At 40.8% G+C, this 16,733-nt stretch overlaps 1 protein-coding gene across 1 annotated transcript; it reads left to right on the top strand.

Annotated features, from left to right (window-relative positions):
• The first annotated feature begins 2,074 nt into the window (after positions 1-2,074).
• Positions 2,075-14,671, top strand: Arr3 (arrestin 3). The gene is made up of 16 exons (XM_046467091.1): positions 2,075-2,091; positions 2,374-2,404; positions 2,555-2,615; positions 2,812-2,856; positions 8,840-9,039; positions 9,161-9,220; positions 9,799-9,866; positions 10,300-10,435; positions 10,621-10,705; positions 10,956-11,028; positions 11,534-11,671; positions 13,100-13,183; positions 13,451-13,474; positions 13,805-13,857; positions 14,094-14,103; positions 14,575-14,671. Exons 1-16 carry the CDS (start codon positions 2,075-2,077, stop codon positions 14,669-14,671), a joined length of 1,182 nt encoding a protein of 393 aa, XP_046323047.1.
• Positions 14,672-16,733: the final 2,062 nt, after the last annotated feature.

Below are 16,733 nucleotides of genomic sequence, written 5' to 3'. Positions count from 1 at the left end.
AAATATCTCTAATTCCATGAACAGTCACACAAGGCAAGGGAAGCTGCTTAGAGCATGGACTTAGTTTCAGAGATTGGAGAGAGTTAATAGCTGGGCGGGTGGGGGAGCTTCGTTAGGTGGAGGTGATATAGATGTCAATTATCTATTTCCTCAACTTGCAATGTCCCACCAGGAGAATCTTCCCCTGGGCCAGGAATCCTATGGTACCTTCCTTTCCAACAAGAAAATAAATTCAAGGCTCACATACATGGACACACACAATTCAATACACTTAGTTCCCTGCTCCTGCCTCCACCCACCTACAAGAGATTGACTCCTACTGTGCATATAAGCTGGGATAATCAGGGTTTTTTATTATGGGCTGCAAGAGTCCAAAGTCCCAAGTGGTGAAAGGCTGGGAAAGGGGTACTCTTTCCCACACCCTTGGCTTTTATGTAGCCTAGAATAGATCTAGAGATACAGAGAATGGAATGTGACACAAGGCTCTTCTTCCCAAAATACAAAGTCATCCTATTTCTATCTCCCACTATGCTTCACCTTTTAAGATTTCCAACACCACTTTAATCCCAGCCCTCAGATTCAAGGCCTCATAAGGCCAAAACTCTGTAGTTAACCTTCTTAAATTCCCTTGCCTTTAGTATCAGAATCAATCCCCTGCTGGACGCAGTGGTACATGCTCATAAGCCCAGTTACTAGGGAGGCTGAGGCAGGAGAGTCTCAAGCTTGAAACTAGACTGGGTATCTTAGTGAGACACCTGTCTGAACATACAATAAAAAGTTGATGTAGCTCAGTAGTAGCATACTGCTGGGTTCAATTCCCCATACCACAAACACAAAAAATTGATTTCCTACCCCCACTGTGTCCCAGCAGCAACAGCCTGCTGATCTTTTAACCACTAATCTTTTAGTCACTAATCTTCTTTCCAAAATCTTGCACCTAAGCTATTTATAGCAGTGTTTCATGTCCCCCCACCTGACCCCAAACCCTATTCTTCTTTTCTGACTCCCACCAATCTAAAACACTTGGAAGACTGTGGGTATAAGAGGCTGGAGAGGTGAGCATATCAACTAGAGCTGAAGGCTGTTGTGAACTTCATCTTTCTCCCCAGGTAATATTTTAAATCCCCCTACTTCCAGCCCATACTAAGTCCCACATCCCTTCCCCTTAGAATCCCCCTTATTATATTGGGGGAAGTTGAGGGGCATTTTTTCCTGACACAAGTAGCAGGCATTCAGGCTAAAAGACCCTCTCAGCTTCCGTGAGTTCATCCCACAGACCAGGCCAAAGGGCATCAAAGGAAAACACTATAAAGACATTTTCTACTCTCTAAGGTTTCCTAGTACCTGGAGAGATGGATAGGGAAAAGATGCAGAAATCTAAAGAAGATAATGAGAGATGAATAAATTCAAGGAAGGCTTTCAACCTCTATAGAGGTTTCTGCCACCAACATGAAGAAAATGAGGGCAGCAACCCCTTCTGTTCTACACCTTTACCCCTTCTTTTTTTTCTTTTGTCTCTTCTTAGCTGAATGTCATGGCAAACATGAAGTGAACTCAGGCTCACAATCTATTGTAGGAACATAAGGAGGCAGAATCCATTCATTTGTTCATGATTCATTCATGTATCTAACAAACGTGTCTTGGAACCTACTGTGTGACCAGGTGATGTCCAGTCTCATTCAGTCCAAGAAACACATTTTTCTGGATCAAAACCTCTGTCCAGGTGCTTTCCAGATAAGTTCTTTCTCTCTGAAGGCTCTCAAGAGTCCTGCAGCCATTCCATAAAGTCCAATCCTTTTTGGAGAATAGGTAGCATGGTTAGTCACAATTTGTACAAAATAGGGAGTGTTTTTCCCTTGTCCAGGATAGCTTAGAATATGGCTTAAGAAGTACTTTTGGCAGGAAGGAGAACTGAAGGCACTTGTATAGTGAGGTATATATTTAAGGAGGAAGGCTTCTGTCACACTAGGTATGTGTAGATGGTATATTGGAATGGGATAAGGAGGACAGGGACCAAATAACTGAGCTTTCCTCCTTCTTTCCCTCATCTCAGAAAAGGCTCAACATCAACTCCATGGCCAGCAGCTCCAAGTAAGTAATAACACATTTAATGCTCTAAATCTGTGAATTGCTCCCTGCCCAAACCCAAGTATTTACCTTTGGGGTAGAAGGGTTTTCAACCTCTCTCTAACTTGTGGGCTTGGATTACAGCTCAATTACCTCTACCTTTGCTCCATCTCATTTTCTTGAAGCCTCTTCTAATCCTAGAATTATTTCCTTTTTTTTCATACTTCCCTTTCTTTTATCTCCCTCCCTCTCCTCTTCCTCTGCTCTCCTAACCTTCCTTCCCTCTTCCTCATTTTCTCCCCATAGGGTGTTTAAGAAGACCAGCTCCAATGGGAAGGTGAGAGTACCTGGCCCAGCTGGGCAAATGAAAGGGCAAAAGGGATAGGTGGGTACATCCGCCAAGGTCTCAGGGGTTTGGGTTGGAGACTTAAGAGAAATCTGTTCATAAATGATTGTTAGACTAACATGGGAGGTTATTCCACAACAGCTCTCCATCTATCTGGGGAAACGGGACTTCATGGACCATGTGGACACAGTGGAACCCATTGGTCAGTGAGTCAAAAAAGGGGAAGAGCCTGGGAAAAGGGAATAGGAACCAGGGAATAAAAGAAAGTGTAAGAAGGACCATTTAGTAAAAGAGGGCCAATTAAAGGGGAAATGGGAAGAACCATTTCAGGGATCAACTTCTGTTTCACAGCTGGAGAAATTTTCTGACCAGGGTGTCATCTCTCCCTCTCTCTACAGATGGTGTAGTCCTGGTTGACCCTGAGTACCTAAAAGGTCGAAAGAGTAAGTAAAAATCTTTGTTGGTCTTTGTTTCAGGGGTTCCTAACTGAAATGTCATACATGTTAAACAGATAACCTGATGAGTGGACTAGACCAGAGGGGTGTAGGAAAACCAGAAAGTAGTAGGAACTATGAATGCCTTATCTGATGGAGGCTAACAACTGGAAATTCCAGCCCAGTATGGTCAAATTTTCTCATTGTTATAGAAGAACTGGAAATAAAGCTCAGAATAAGACCTTTAGAGGCCTCAAATCTGAAAAGATTATGGCACCCCTTCTCTCTCTCTCTCTCTTTTTTTTTTGGTAGTGCTGAGAATCAAACCCAGGGCCTTGTGTATGTGAAGCAAACATTTTACCACTAAGCTATATCTCCAGCCCAGTGGTACCCCTTCTCCAAATAATGTTAGAAGTAAATACATTTCTAAAACATAAATTTTTATTCCTCAAAATTATATAAAACTTATGTGTGTTGAAATTAAAACAGTTTCTTTTGAAAATTTCTATTGTCTCCATCATTGTTGGTGGTACCCTTGCTTGGCTATTGATCTGAACATGGGTTTAGACTGCCTATGGAATGATTTAGTACACCAAAAATTCATATTTTTATGCAAATTTTCTGATTTTCAAATGTTGGAAACTCACTAAATGATTATTAAAAGCCTGGCTAAATCAAAATACTTCTTTTTTCTGGAGGCTGAATGTGATCCTCAGCCTGCTATTTTGCAACCTCTGGAATATATCTTTCCATCTCTCCTTTTGTGTTGGAAAACCGCCTAACCTTTCCTTTTAAAAAGTCCTAAACAAAGGAACAAAATAACCACAGGAAATAACAGCAAGAAATATTACTCTGGCAGCAGTACTATAGATCAAGATTATATGAAATATTTTTTCATTGCATTTTTTTTCCTTTTAATTCTCACTATGGATTAACCCCACTGTGATCCAACTAGACTGAGAATTGAGTTTGATTTGAAAAAGGTTCACAGCAAGTTGATGAATACTAGTTCAGATGTAACCTTTAGATACTGAGGAATAAATTAGCCTTAATCTTTCAGATTAAGCAGTGTGGATAAGCAATCTGGCCAGTTTTAAATATCACAGAAACCCTGGGGTATAGCCATAAATTAACCAACTTTAAGATTCTCCAAACTCTATATTTCTAAAACCTAAATAATTTTTCACATTCCTAAAAATCCTCAGAATAATCTATAGAAAGAAATCTTTACTTTAAAATATATATATATATTTGCAGATGGACACAATACCTTTATTTTGTTTATTTTTATGTGGTGCTGAGGATTGAACACAGTGCATCACACGTGCAAGGCAAGCACTCTACTACTAAGCCCCAGCCCCAGCCCCCAGAAATCTTTACTTTTAAATAACAAAAATGTAAAGAATGCATGCTGAGGCCAGGAATAAGTTGTATTTTTCCTTATTTGAATCTTCTCTTATGTCCTTCTAGTAGAATTTTATATTATTCATTTGAATTGTGCATGTTTCTCAAGTTTAATCCTAATTATTTTATGTAGTTTTTTTTTTTTACCTTATGAAGATCATCTTCTTTACATCATATTTTCTGATATGCTTTTCCATTAAGGTGCATTTGTGGATGCAAAATATGCTTATTCAACACCACTGAGTAATAAAGGCCAGTAATAGATCAGGATATGTAGTGGTATGAGCAAATTATTGTTTAACTACAATCTATCTGGGCTCTCCCTATACTATTTCTTACAATTGTACATGAACCTACAGTGATCACAAAATAAAATGCTTGATTTTAAAAAGGCAATGAAAGCCGGGCATGGTGGCACACACCTGTAATCTTAGCTACTTAGGAGGATGAGGCAGAAAGATCACAAGTTTGAGGCCAGCCTCAGCAATTTAGTAAGACCCTGTCTAGAAAAAATTTTAAAAGGCTTGGAATGAAGCTCAGGAGAAAAGTGCCCTTGGTTCAATCTTCAGTACCTACCCCCCCCCCACACACACACAAAGGCAATGAAAGTGAAGTCATAAATAATCATAAATAACCAAGTTTGGCTTGTGTTCAAATATAGAAACAAGTTGGGTTGTATATATAACAGATATTAATGGCAGTTATCTCTGGAATATTATATAGATCTTTGATTTTTATTGTATTTTCTGATGTTCATAACATTAATATATATTATTCCTATAATGAAGAAAAAATAAGTTAACTTTAGATGTTGGCTTTTAAAAGAAAATAAAAACAAGCTATTTTCTGGCACACAAAAAAAGATTAATCCTAAACTGCTTGAGAGCCAATTAGAGCTTGGACAGGAGCTGAGGACTTATTTTGCTGCCCTCCTTACATGGCACAGAAAGATGTGCCAAGAACAATTCATCTGGTTAACACCCTCACCTCAGGGGCCCCTAGATCCTCTTCTGCCTCACCCATCCTGACCTTTTTTTTTTTTTTTTTTTTTAATTCCTCATCTCTTGTATTTCATCCCTCCTCCTGCCTTCTTCCAGCTACCTTTATTTTTTGGTGCTGGGGATCCAAACTAGGGCCTCCTACAAGCTGAATGTGTTCTCTATCACAAAGTTATAGCTCCAGCCCCATGGCTATCTCTTTTCATCTCCTTCTCACCTTCTTTTTTCCTTTCCTTTATTCCTTGTTTTCCCTTTTCTTTTTCCTTCCTGCCACTTTAATTGTTGTCGTAATTGTAAAAATATTAGAAATTAGAAGGCCACAATCTTATAACTTTTTTTTTTTTGTCTGTGGTACTAGGGATTGAATCCAGGGGCACTGCACCACTGAGCCACATCCCCAGTCCTTTATTATTTATTTATTTATTGCAACAGACTCTCACTAAATTGCTGAGGCTGGCCTCCAACTTGCAATCCTTCTACCTCAGCCTCCTGAGTCACTGGGATTACAGGAGATTGCCACTGTGCCCAGCCTTTCTATATACATTTTTTTGTATTGGGATTGAACTCAAGGGTACTCGACCATTAAGCCACATCGCCAGCCCTATTTTGTATTTTATTTAGAGACAGGGTCTCACTGAGGGGCTTAGCACCTCATCATTGCTGAGGCTGGCTTTGAACTTGCGATTCTCCTATCTTAGCCTCCCAAGCCACCACTGTGCCTGGCCCTATAACCTTTAATTGTGGATGATTTCCAATAATATTTTAGTTCTTATTCATACTTTCTGTGCAAACACATCTATATTTTATCTAAATGCTATATCATAAATAACATTTTATAACAATCTCTTAAACTTATGTCAATATATAAAAATCTGTAACTCTTTGTCTGGTACTGTATCATATGGGTGTACCATAATGTGCTTATAGTTCACCATAACTGTATTTACAATCTTCAATTGTTGGACAGTCACTTCGCTTTCAATTTTTTACTGTTATAAACAATGCTATAAAACACATCCTTGTGTGTGCAGTATGTATGTAAGTATGTATATATGTGTATATATGTATGCGCACACACACACACTTATACTGATTACTTGTTCAGACTAAATGGCTATAAGCTGAATTAATGGATAAAGTGTATTCATGCAATTTTAAACTTTCTATACCTATTGCTAAATTGTTCATACCAATTAACTCTACATCCTGAAGTAATGATACTGCCAAATATCCCAGTTCTTATAAAAACACTGGTATTATCATTATTCTCAGTCTTTATTATATCTTTTGAGTATAGATTCACTTTTATTTTCCTCATTCTTAATTTTTAATTTTTTTGTCTGTAGATGAACACAATATCTTTATTTATTTTATTTTTATGTGGTTCTGAGGATCAAACCCAGTGCCTCACACGTGCTATAGGAAAGTGCTCAGCCACTGAGCTACAACTTCATCCCCTTATTCTTAATTTTTACATTAAAAAAAATTTTAGTACTGTGTATTGAACCCAGGGACACATAACCACTGAGCCATATCCCTAGCATTTTTGTTTTGTTTTGTTTTGAGGCAGGGTCTCACTAAGTTGCTGAGGCTGGCTTTGAACTTGCTATTCTCCTGCCTTAGTCTCCCAAGTTGCTGGGATCATGGGCATGTGTCACACATCTGGCTAATTCTTATTTTTAGAAGAAGATAATCTGGTGTTAAATATATTGATCTATTTAAAATACTATAATAAGTTATTTTCTATTTTGTGCATGGTTATTGGTAGTTTTCTAGTTTCTGGGTCAGGGCCTCTGATAGAAATGAATCTCTTTTGTCACTTTGGCTTTAGACAACCCTCTCTATCCCATCCCACACTCTCTTAGTGCATTTCAGAGGCTTTCTATATGCCCCTAATTTCAAGTAGTACATATAAAATTTGAGTTCTATTATAACTGTTCCATTTCTGCCAAGATGCCTATCATCATCATCATCATCATCATCATCATCATCATCATTCATGTTTCTAATCACTTTACAATTTCCAAAGGGATTTCTTATATATTAACTTCTCACAACCATCCTATAAGTGAAGTTGGGCACCCATAATTCTAGGCTTTGGAGGTAGACAGGTATGTGTTGAAATTTTGGGCCATTACTTAACTATTCTGAACTTGTTTTCTTTACTTGAGCTGGGTTCAGTAGTGCACATCTGGAATCCCAGCAATTGGGGAGGCTGAGGCAGGAGGATCTCAAGTTTGAGGCCTGCCTGGGCAATTTGGCAAGACCCTGTCATAGAAAATAAATAATTAGGATTGGGGATGTAGCTCAGTGGTAGAGAATCCCTGAGTTCAATCCACAGTTCAAAAAAAGAAAGAAAATGAAAAAAGAACAACTTAAAAAAATACTTGAGGATTGTTGTGAAGTCTCAATAACATATGTAGAGTTCCTAGTGCAGTCCTATCTGACAAGAAAAATACTCAATGAATTTGTATATATCCTGTTCAAACCCAGGTATTCTGACCATAAATCATATTCACTCTCTTTTCTTATGTATCCTTCCCTAATCCTATCTTGCTACCTCCCTCCCACACTCATTCTTCTTCTCTCCTCTCCCCAGGTAACTACTACCCCATATTTGGTGTTTGTTACTCTCATGATGTTTCTATATTTCAAAACCATATTTATGTATCTGTGATCAACTTTGATATTGTTATAAATTATTTTAAACTTTGTATAAATGGTAACATACTCTGCATATAATTCTGTAGCTAGCATTTTTACTCAATAGTTTTTGAGATTTAACCATGTTAATATGTGTCTTAGACCATTTGTGCTGCTATAACAAAACACGTGACACTGGGTAATACATAAGGCACAGAAATTTACTTTCTTACAGTTCTAGAGGCTGGAAAAAGATCAAGGTTTTGCAGGCTCAGTTATCTGGTGAGGGCTAGTCTCTGCTTCCAAAATGGTGCCTTGCTGCTGTATCCTCTGGAGGGAGAAATGCTGTGTCCTCACATGGCAGAAGGCAGAAGGGCAAGAGAGATGAATGCTGCATGAAGGTTTTTTAATAAGACCCTTAATCCCATTCACAAGGGAAGAAATGCTCATGACTTAATCGCCTCTTAAAGATCATCTGACTATTAAATTTCAACACCTAAAGCTGGGCACAATGGTGCACACCTGTAACCCAATGATTTGGGAGGATGAGGCAGGAGGATCATGAGTTCAAACCTTGCCTCAGCAATTTAGCAAGGCACAGTTGTACACACTTGTAATCCCAGGTACTTGAGAGGCTGAGGCAAGAGGATGGCAAGTTTGAGGCCAGCCACAGTAACATAGTGAGAACTTGTCTCGGAAAAAAAAAAAAAAAAAAAGCTTGAGATGAAGCTCAGTGGTAGAGCACTCCTGGGTTTGATCTTCCTTACTGCAAAAATTAATTAATTAATAAACTTTAGATTTTATTATATTCAAGTACATTAATCTTTTTGTTTATGGCCATACTCTTTTGACTATATTACACTGCCTCTCTGTATCTTACTATGACCCAGTTAAGATCTCCTTTTCCACTGGTCTGACAGGTAATTCTTTTCTTCCTTTGCCTGTAGTGTTTGTCATATTGACATGTGCATTTCGCTATGGCCGTGATGACTTGGATGTAATTGGTCTGACATTCCGCAAAGATCTGTATGTACTGACACAGCAAGTGGTTCCAGCTGAGTCCAACAACCCACAGGGTCCCCTCACAGTCTTACAGGAGCGGCTGCTGCACAAGCTGGGGGAAAATGCCTATCCTTTTACCCTGCAGGTACTGACACCAATTCCTAGGCAGGGTTTCTGGGGAAGATTAAGAGAGAAACCTAAAGAAATAGAACATAAGAGGGGACTCCCTATTTTTTCCGTTCACTGACCTCCTTTTGGTTCCCTAGATGGTTGCCAATCTGCCCTGTTCAGTGACACTGCAGCCAGGTCCTGAAGATTCGGGAAAGGTGAGGTCTAAGTTTTGAGAAAGAGGCTTTACCACTTACCTTTTTGTCACTGTGACAAAAGATCCCAAATTATCAACTTAAAAGGAGGGAAGGTTTATTTTGGTTCATAGTTTCAGAGGTTTCAGTCCATGGTCACATGGCCCAGGTGCTTGGGAAGCCTGTGGTGGTACAATACATCATCATAGGAGCACATAGTGGAGGAGGCCTGTTCACCTCAGTGTCAAGGAAGTGAAAAGAAACAAGGAGGAGCTGGGGTCTCAATATCCCCTTCAAGGGTATGTTCCCAATGATCTAACTTCCTCCAACTAGGGCCTCAACTTTTAAATGTTCTACCACTTCCTAACAGTACCATAGGCTGGGGACTAAACCTTTAACACATGAGCCTTTGGGCGACATTTTAGATCCAAACTATAGCAGAGGGCTACAGGGGTAGTGCTAGGGAGGAGGAACAGAGAGACAAATGGATAAGACTGGAGAGATGGACAGGTAAGGGATAAGATGGGACATTTTCTTATAGGCCCTAAAGGGAGGGAGAAACAGCATAGGAAATGAGTTCTCTTTGCCTCTGCACCTTCCAGGCTTGTGGGGTTGACTTTGAAGTGAAGAGTTTCTGTGCTGAAAACCTGGAGGAAAAAGTCTCCAAGAGGTATTCTTTAGTATTTCCCCAAATCACTGCTTCCAGCCCCTCCCAGGAAACACATACTGCTCTTACCACAGAAACAGCCCTACTTCTAACCTCCAGAGCACCACTGCCACCAACTTGGATGCCCAGTTCTGAATCCTCTCTGGCTTCTCTTCTTCACTCTAGGGCAGGAGTCTGCAAAATTTTATGTAAAGGGTCAAAAAATAAATATTTAGTTTTTGTGGACCATACAATACAGTTTGAGTTACAACTATGCAACTCTGCCAATGTAGTGGAAAAGCAGTCATAAATACTACATAAATGAATAAATATGGCTGCATATTTATGATGACCTTCTGCTATCCCAACACCCAAGCAATGACTTGACTGTGGGGGTGTCATGGGGAGGTCTATGGTTCCAAAAGATGTTCTGGCTAACTCCTTCACCTCTATTCAGAGACTCTGTGAGGTTGGTTGTTCGGAAAGTACAGTTTGCACCAATGGAGCCAGGCCCTGGACCCTGGGCCCAGACCATTCGTCGCTTCCTTCTGTCAGTTCAGCCCCTACAACTCCAGGCCTGGATGGACAAGGAGGTTGGTAACCCCCACTTCCTGCCCCAACTCCAGAACCCATCTGTTATCCTTTCTTCACTGCTTCCCTACTTGGGTAGGCAGAGGTAAAAGCCAGGGCAAGAATTGTACTAAGAAAACAGAAATTCCAGGTCTTGATCTGGGTGTTCGTCCTACTAACTTGTGATGGGCCTCTCCTCCTGCTTCAGGTTCACTACCATGGAGAACCCATCTCTGTCAACGTTTCTATCAATAATAGCACCAGTAAGGTCATCAAAAAAATCAAGATTTCAGGTGAGCTTCTTTTCCCTTGCCCTGCACCTAACCCCCAAACCACAACTGTCTTTCATTCCCACTTACCGGTCTGAATTCATCTTAGCTTTCCCTCCAACATAGGTTTATCAAAATATATACCTTTGCCCATGAACACATCTTATTGAATCATGTATAGGGTGATCATGTATAACATTTCATTTGAGGACAGTAAGTTAGGGTCTTGAGGATAACTGGCTGAACAGTCATATGCTTTTTCTGGTTTATTCAGTTGACCAGATCACAGATGTTGTCCTGTATTCACTAGACAAGTACACCAAGACTGTGTTCATTCAGGAGTTCACGTGAGCTGACACTGGGGCTGGGGTCAAAGCCAAGGGACGGGATGGTGGGAAATGGACCAAGAGGCAGAGAAGAGGGTTGGAGAAAGAAGAAGAGGGGGTACCCAGGAATAAAGGTCAAGGTGAGAGCTTAAGTACAGAAGGACTCTCAGGAGAAGTAGAGGGAGGGGATGTGATTTACCCATAGGAGGACCATCACAATACTAAGAGAGAGTGGGAACATAGGACTTCTCACTAGAACAAATTCTTGTGGGTTGGAGATATAGCTCAGTTGGTAGAGTGCTTGCCTCGTATGCACAAGGCCCTGGGTTCAATCCCTAGTATCACACACAAAAAAAAAAAAAAAAAAAAAAAACAGAACTAATTCTTGCCTCTTTTCACAGTTAAATACGTCACTTCTCTTAGATACCCCAGTAGGTTCTTAGAATTGTGCATAATACCCTTAGTAATGAAAGTACACTTAGTTGACCAACCTAGGCTAAGTTCTTCTCTTGTTCTCCTTTCAAAGGGAGACCATAGCTGCTAACTCCAGCTTCACCCAGAGCTTTTCAGTAACACCACTCTTGTCTGCCAACTGTCGGAGACAGGGACTGGCACTGGATGGCAAACTCAAGCATGAAGATACCAATCTGGCCTCTAGCACAATGTAAGCTCAAATGTAACCCCTAACCCATTCCACATGCTATATAAATATTTCTAAAGTTTCACGTTCAGTGAAGCCTATATTTTTTTAAATGCCCCTAGGCTGATGTTCAAAACCCTTCCTGGCCTGAGAGCCAGCAGCAAGTGAAAAACACCCATGGGACCAACTGTTTTAGGCAGTAAAGAAGGAAATGTGAAGTGGAAAACAATCTTTGTATTGTATAATATCTCACATTTCACAAAGGCCTTACATATGTACTGTTATCTTCATAAGAATCTCATTAAAGTAGGCTAGACAGGTGTTCTTATTCCATTTTCCACTTAAGAACCCTGAGGCTCAGAGAGAAGGCTCTTGTCCAACGTTGTCTAACAGAGGTAGACAGCATTCTGTTACATGTCATCTGGCCCAAACACTCTTCTCTAGAGAAGACAGAAATGGAGTAGAAAACAAGGAGATGAGAAATGAGGATGAGGATGAAAAAGAATGATATGAGAGGAACTGATATAATTTCTGTGATGTCATTCAATTGGTTCTATGCTACCTGAGGGCCTAATACTAAATGTGACTCTTACCAAAAGCCATTTGAAGAGCATAAATCCCATCTATAAGAAAGCCTTATCAATCAAGTAGCTATAGACTGTTATTGCTATAAATACCCTAGAAATCATCCAAACAATATCCTTTTCCAGAGAGGGGATCAGCAGCCCGGAGCAATGAAGATACTTTCCCAAGATTATGCAGCTTCCAGTGTCTTAGTTTTCAAACAGCAGGTTTTTAATGGGCACCTGTTAAATGGTCATTCCTATCTAAGCAATGTGGGGAATACAAAGAAATTTGAGTCTTTGCTTTCAGATGGCCTACATGAGGAACAAATAGGAATGCAAATGCAATCTAACAGTTAAATGTTAATACATGTGGTTCAGATTATGAGGCCAATAGAAGTTAAAAGAAGCCAACATAGCTGGCAAGGGGTTCTTATAAGAGACAGAATGATCTATATCTTGAAGAATATATAAGATCTGGATACCATCAGACTGGGACCACAGCATGGGCAGAGGCTAAAAGGTGGGACTCCACATGGCATTTTTAGGTTATAGAGAGAGGATGGATCTGTCTACAATTTATCCCAGGTACTAGGGAGTTAAGGCACAAAAGTTTAGAAAGATAGATGAGGCCAGATTATTGTGAGTCTTGAAAGTCAAACAGAGTAGTTATATTCAATAAGGTAGGCTCTTGAATAGAGGGTAATATGGTAAACTGAATTTCGGGAAGAAAAATGTGGTTCTCAAAGGTAGGAAATATTTGACCCTGCGAGATATTCTGGGAGAAGACAAAATAGGGTGTGGTGATGGGAATGTACAGGAAGGAACTTGGGGAATGAAAGAATTCCTTCCCAACCAAACACACAAAATTGGATATTACAACTTCCAGTGTTCGACCTGGAATGAACAAGGAGCTACTGGGGATCCTGGTGTCCTACAAAGTCAGAGTCAACCTGATGGTATCCTGTGGAGGGTAAGTGAGGGTTCAGGGATTATCTGGGCAGAAGCTGGGGAGCCAAGGGTTTCTTGCTTCTGTTTTTCTTATGATTGGACTAATCCAACAAGTTCTCTCCCCTTCTCCTGGACTAAGTTCCCAAACCTGTAAGCTCAGTGAGCAAGTCACCTTCCTTGCAGAAACCATTCTGTGGCTGAGTTGGCTTTATGATTGTCACCCCCTAGTAAAACTAGGTAGCCTCTTCCCATTTCCAACTGCTAATTTTGGGTGTCATTCTACCTACAGAATCCTAGGAGATCTGACAGCCAGGTGAGAAACTGTGGGGAAAGAGGACTGGAGTTAAGAAGGGGAGAATAAAGGGATAAGAAGACAAAGAGTGACTAATAAATGTCTGAAGGCAGGCTGGGGTTATGGCTCAGTGGTAGAGCGTTCACTCGCCTAGCATGTGTGAGACCCTGGGTTCAATCCTCAGCACCACATATAAATAAATAAAATAAAGGTATTGTGTTCAACTACAACTAAAAAATACATATATTTTTTTTAAAAGTCTGAATGCATCCTAGAACTGGAAAACTGAGGGAGGGAGGTCAAAATGTTTGGGCTTAGAGGATAAATAACTCCACCTTGGGATCCTTGCAGTGATGTTGGTGTGGAGTTGCCGCTGACCCTGATCCACCCAAAGCCATCTCAAGGTAAGTGACCAGTGGGGAATTACAGGAACTATTGTCCTGAGGGTTGGGGACCAAGCAGATCTGATCTCATGACCTGGAGTCCAGTGGTTTGGTTAGAAATAGAACAGTAATAGTTTGGGTGTCTAGGATTTCAGGGGAAACACGTGGGAAGGAAGAGTAAAGACCTTTCTTCAGGGAACTAAAATGCCCTTATCAGCTTCAGTTCCATTTTTCTCTTTCTCCCATGCTTGCTACAGAGGCCACAAGGTAAGGGAACAGGCCCCATTCCCCCTCTATTGCTAATTGCTACCCAACATTTTGAGATGATAGGGATGTAAAAAAGCTTCCCAAAGATGTTGTTTTCAATACCTTTGCAGTGGATACATATGGTTTAAGTCATAGTTCAGGGCTTTTCATAAACCATCCTCTTTCTGCATCACCCACCTTCTACCTGATCCTCTTCTTATAATTGTCCTTTCCACTCATCCCTTTCAGTTTTTCCCCTTTTCCCTAATCCCTACTTCCTTCTTTCATTCTCTAATCCTTTCCCTGAGTCCCATCCTCCTCCATTCTTATTTCCTTCCCAATATTCCTGGAGTGCTTTTGTGTTGGGGGATCTGAGAAGAAACGAAACAATCAGGAAAGGGATTAGGGAGGGGATCAAGAAAAGGGAGTGAACCTGGAGGATATTCAGAAAGGAGTTTCTAACCCTCCATTCTCCTCTGCTGCTTCTGCAAGCTCTGAGGACATCGTCATTGAGGAATTTGCACGGCAGGAGGACGGCGGGGAGGAAAAGCAGAAGGCTTTGGCAGAGGAGGGAGATGAGGGGAGCTGAGTGCCCAGATCTGATATTCCTGCGTGGGAGTTCCCACTGTAACTCTAATAAATCGTTTTCTCCAGATGTGCCTGTCACTTTCTTTGCTATTTCCTCCTCCTGGAGGGTAACAGAACTACTGATAAGGATTTCCCTGCCCCCCCATGATGAGATTAACCTAAGCACGTTTCCCCCTACTAGACACCTGGACTCCTGGATTCCTTCTGACAAGCCTCCTGTCCCCTGTGGGTCCTTCAGCTTTTTCTCTGACTGTAGCCATCCCTACCCCCACCCCATCACCCTACTCTTGACATCACCCCAGTGCAATGAGCACCAACTAGCATCAGGCACAAGCAATGTAGGAGCTGTGGGGAGGAAGCTGAGGTGGTGTGGCTGTGCCCAGGCCTGGGTATGTAGCCAAGCCTGCTGTCACAAGCTGTTGTAGGGGAGAGCCCAGTGTAATATCAGGAGATGCAGGGCCTAATGCAGGAAGCCAGTGTTACTCCCACCACTATCCTGCAAAGATGTATGCCTTTGGTCTTCCAGAGGAAGGTCAGACACTTTGGCCTGGAGACCAAGGGAAAACAAAAGGCTCTGTGAAAATCCAGACTCACAAAGCAGTGAGGATCTGGGATAGGAATTTAGGAATAGGAAGTTATAAATAGGAAGGTGTGAATGGTAAGAAATGGGATTGGGGCTGGGGGGATTTCTCTGGGAAGTGAGTTTCTCCTTGTTGGTAAAGTTTGAAGCATATGTGTTGGGGGGCGAGTTTGTAGAGACTCTGAGGGGAAGTTGACCTACTTATCTATCTTGCAATGGGGAAGATATCCATTATCACCCACTTCAAGAATGACAGCTGTGACTGCATCTGCCAAATGAGCCTACCACCAAGTCATATGGTACATTTTTGCCCCTTTCCTTAACCAACTCACCTGGGGATTCTCTTCCCTCAGTTATCTATTGTAAACACTGGGAAACTGGACCAGGACAACCTCCTCAATGGCCATTAGACTGCCTGATATTGTGGTTACAGGGTGAGTTCAGAAAGTGCATTTGCTTCTTTTGCAGACAACCATTGGAATTGATTTTCTGTCTAAGACCAAGTACCTGGATGACCAAATAGTGATTGTTAAGCTCATACCACTAACCCTATATCTAAACCCCTTAGGTCTACTCATCATAGTAGGGTAGCACTTCTACACATCGTCTGTCAATAAAGGAAAAGAAAAAAAAAATTGAAGCTTCCTGAAATTACCAAGCCTTATGATGTTTCTTGTTCTCTTTGCCCTTATCAAACCTCCAAATGTAATATAAAGTTCAAATGGTCTTGAATCATTAAAACTGCTGTTCTTCTTTAATAGGGTCTACCTTAATCCAAACAGTATCTTGAGATTGGTTGGATTTGTTATAAGACTGTAGACCACTAGTTCTGAAGTTGTAGCAGTCACTTTTCAGTTACCCAGCCTTCTTGACTCTTTTCATCCTGTTTTTGTTAAGTTTTAGATCTTAAATGTCTGGTCTCTTTCTACCTTTTCTCATCTTCATCCTAAACATTTTTTTTAAGCAGCTTCAGCAACAGTTATGGGACATAGCTGGCCAGGAGTGCTTTTGCTCCTTAATTTCTAGCTACATTTGTGATTCAACTATTACAGTGTTTATCTATGACATCATAAGTGGGTATAATGGGATGTTTTATTTGAAAAAGTGGGTAGTGAGGGAAGCAACAGGGAGATTGGTATGACTAGCAGAGAAAGGACAAGTACATTATTCTCTCTAAACCTCTACCAAGTGTGTCAACACTCTGCAACGTATTCTCTTATAGCCATCAATTTTTTCAAGGACACAGACAAGAGGGTAGAAGTTGAATGGGCAGAACCTAGAAATCTGAATTCCAATGTTGATGTCATGTTGGAGAATAATAAGACTGTTCTGAACAAAATGTAACTAAAACTTCTGGCATACTTAACTTGTAATCTCTATGGGGAGTGTCTACTGTGCTGTTTACTTTGGGAGGAGATACCAGGGATTAGAAAGGTCATGGGTTCAAGGTTTCTAGGGTTCCTGGTCCCAGGGAAGCATTATT

The sequence above is a fragment of the Marmota monax genome, unplaced genomic scaffold (assembly GCF_021218885.2).
Source record: "Marmota monax isolate L192 unplaced genomic scaffold, Marmota_monax_Labrador192_F-V1.1 WCK01_AAM20220418_F8-fsc00284, whole genome shotgun sequence".
NCBI classification, from domain to species: domain Eukaryota; kingdom Metazoa; phylum Chordata; class Mammalia; order Rodentia; family Sciuridae; genus Marmota; species Marmota monax.
Note: the sequence above shows the minus strand (reverse complement) of the source record. Positions and strands in the feature narration are given on the sequence as shown.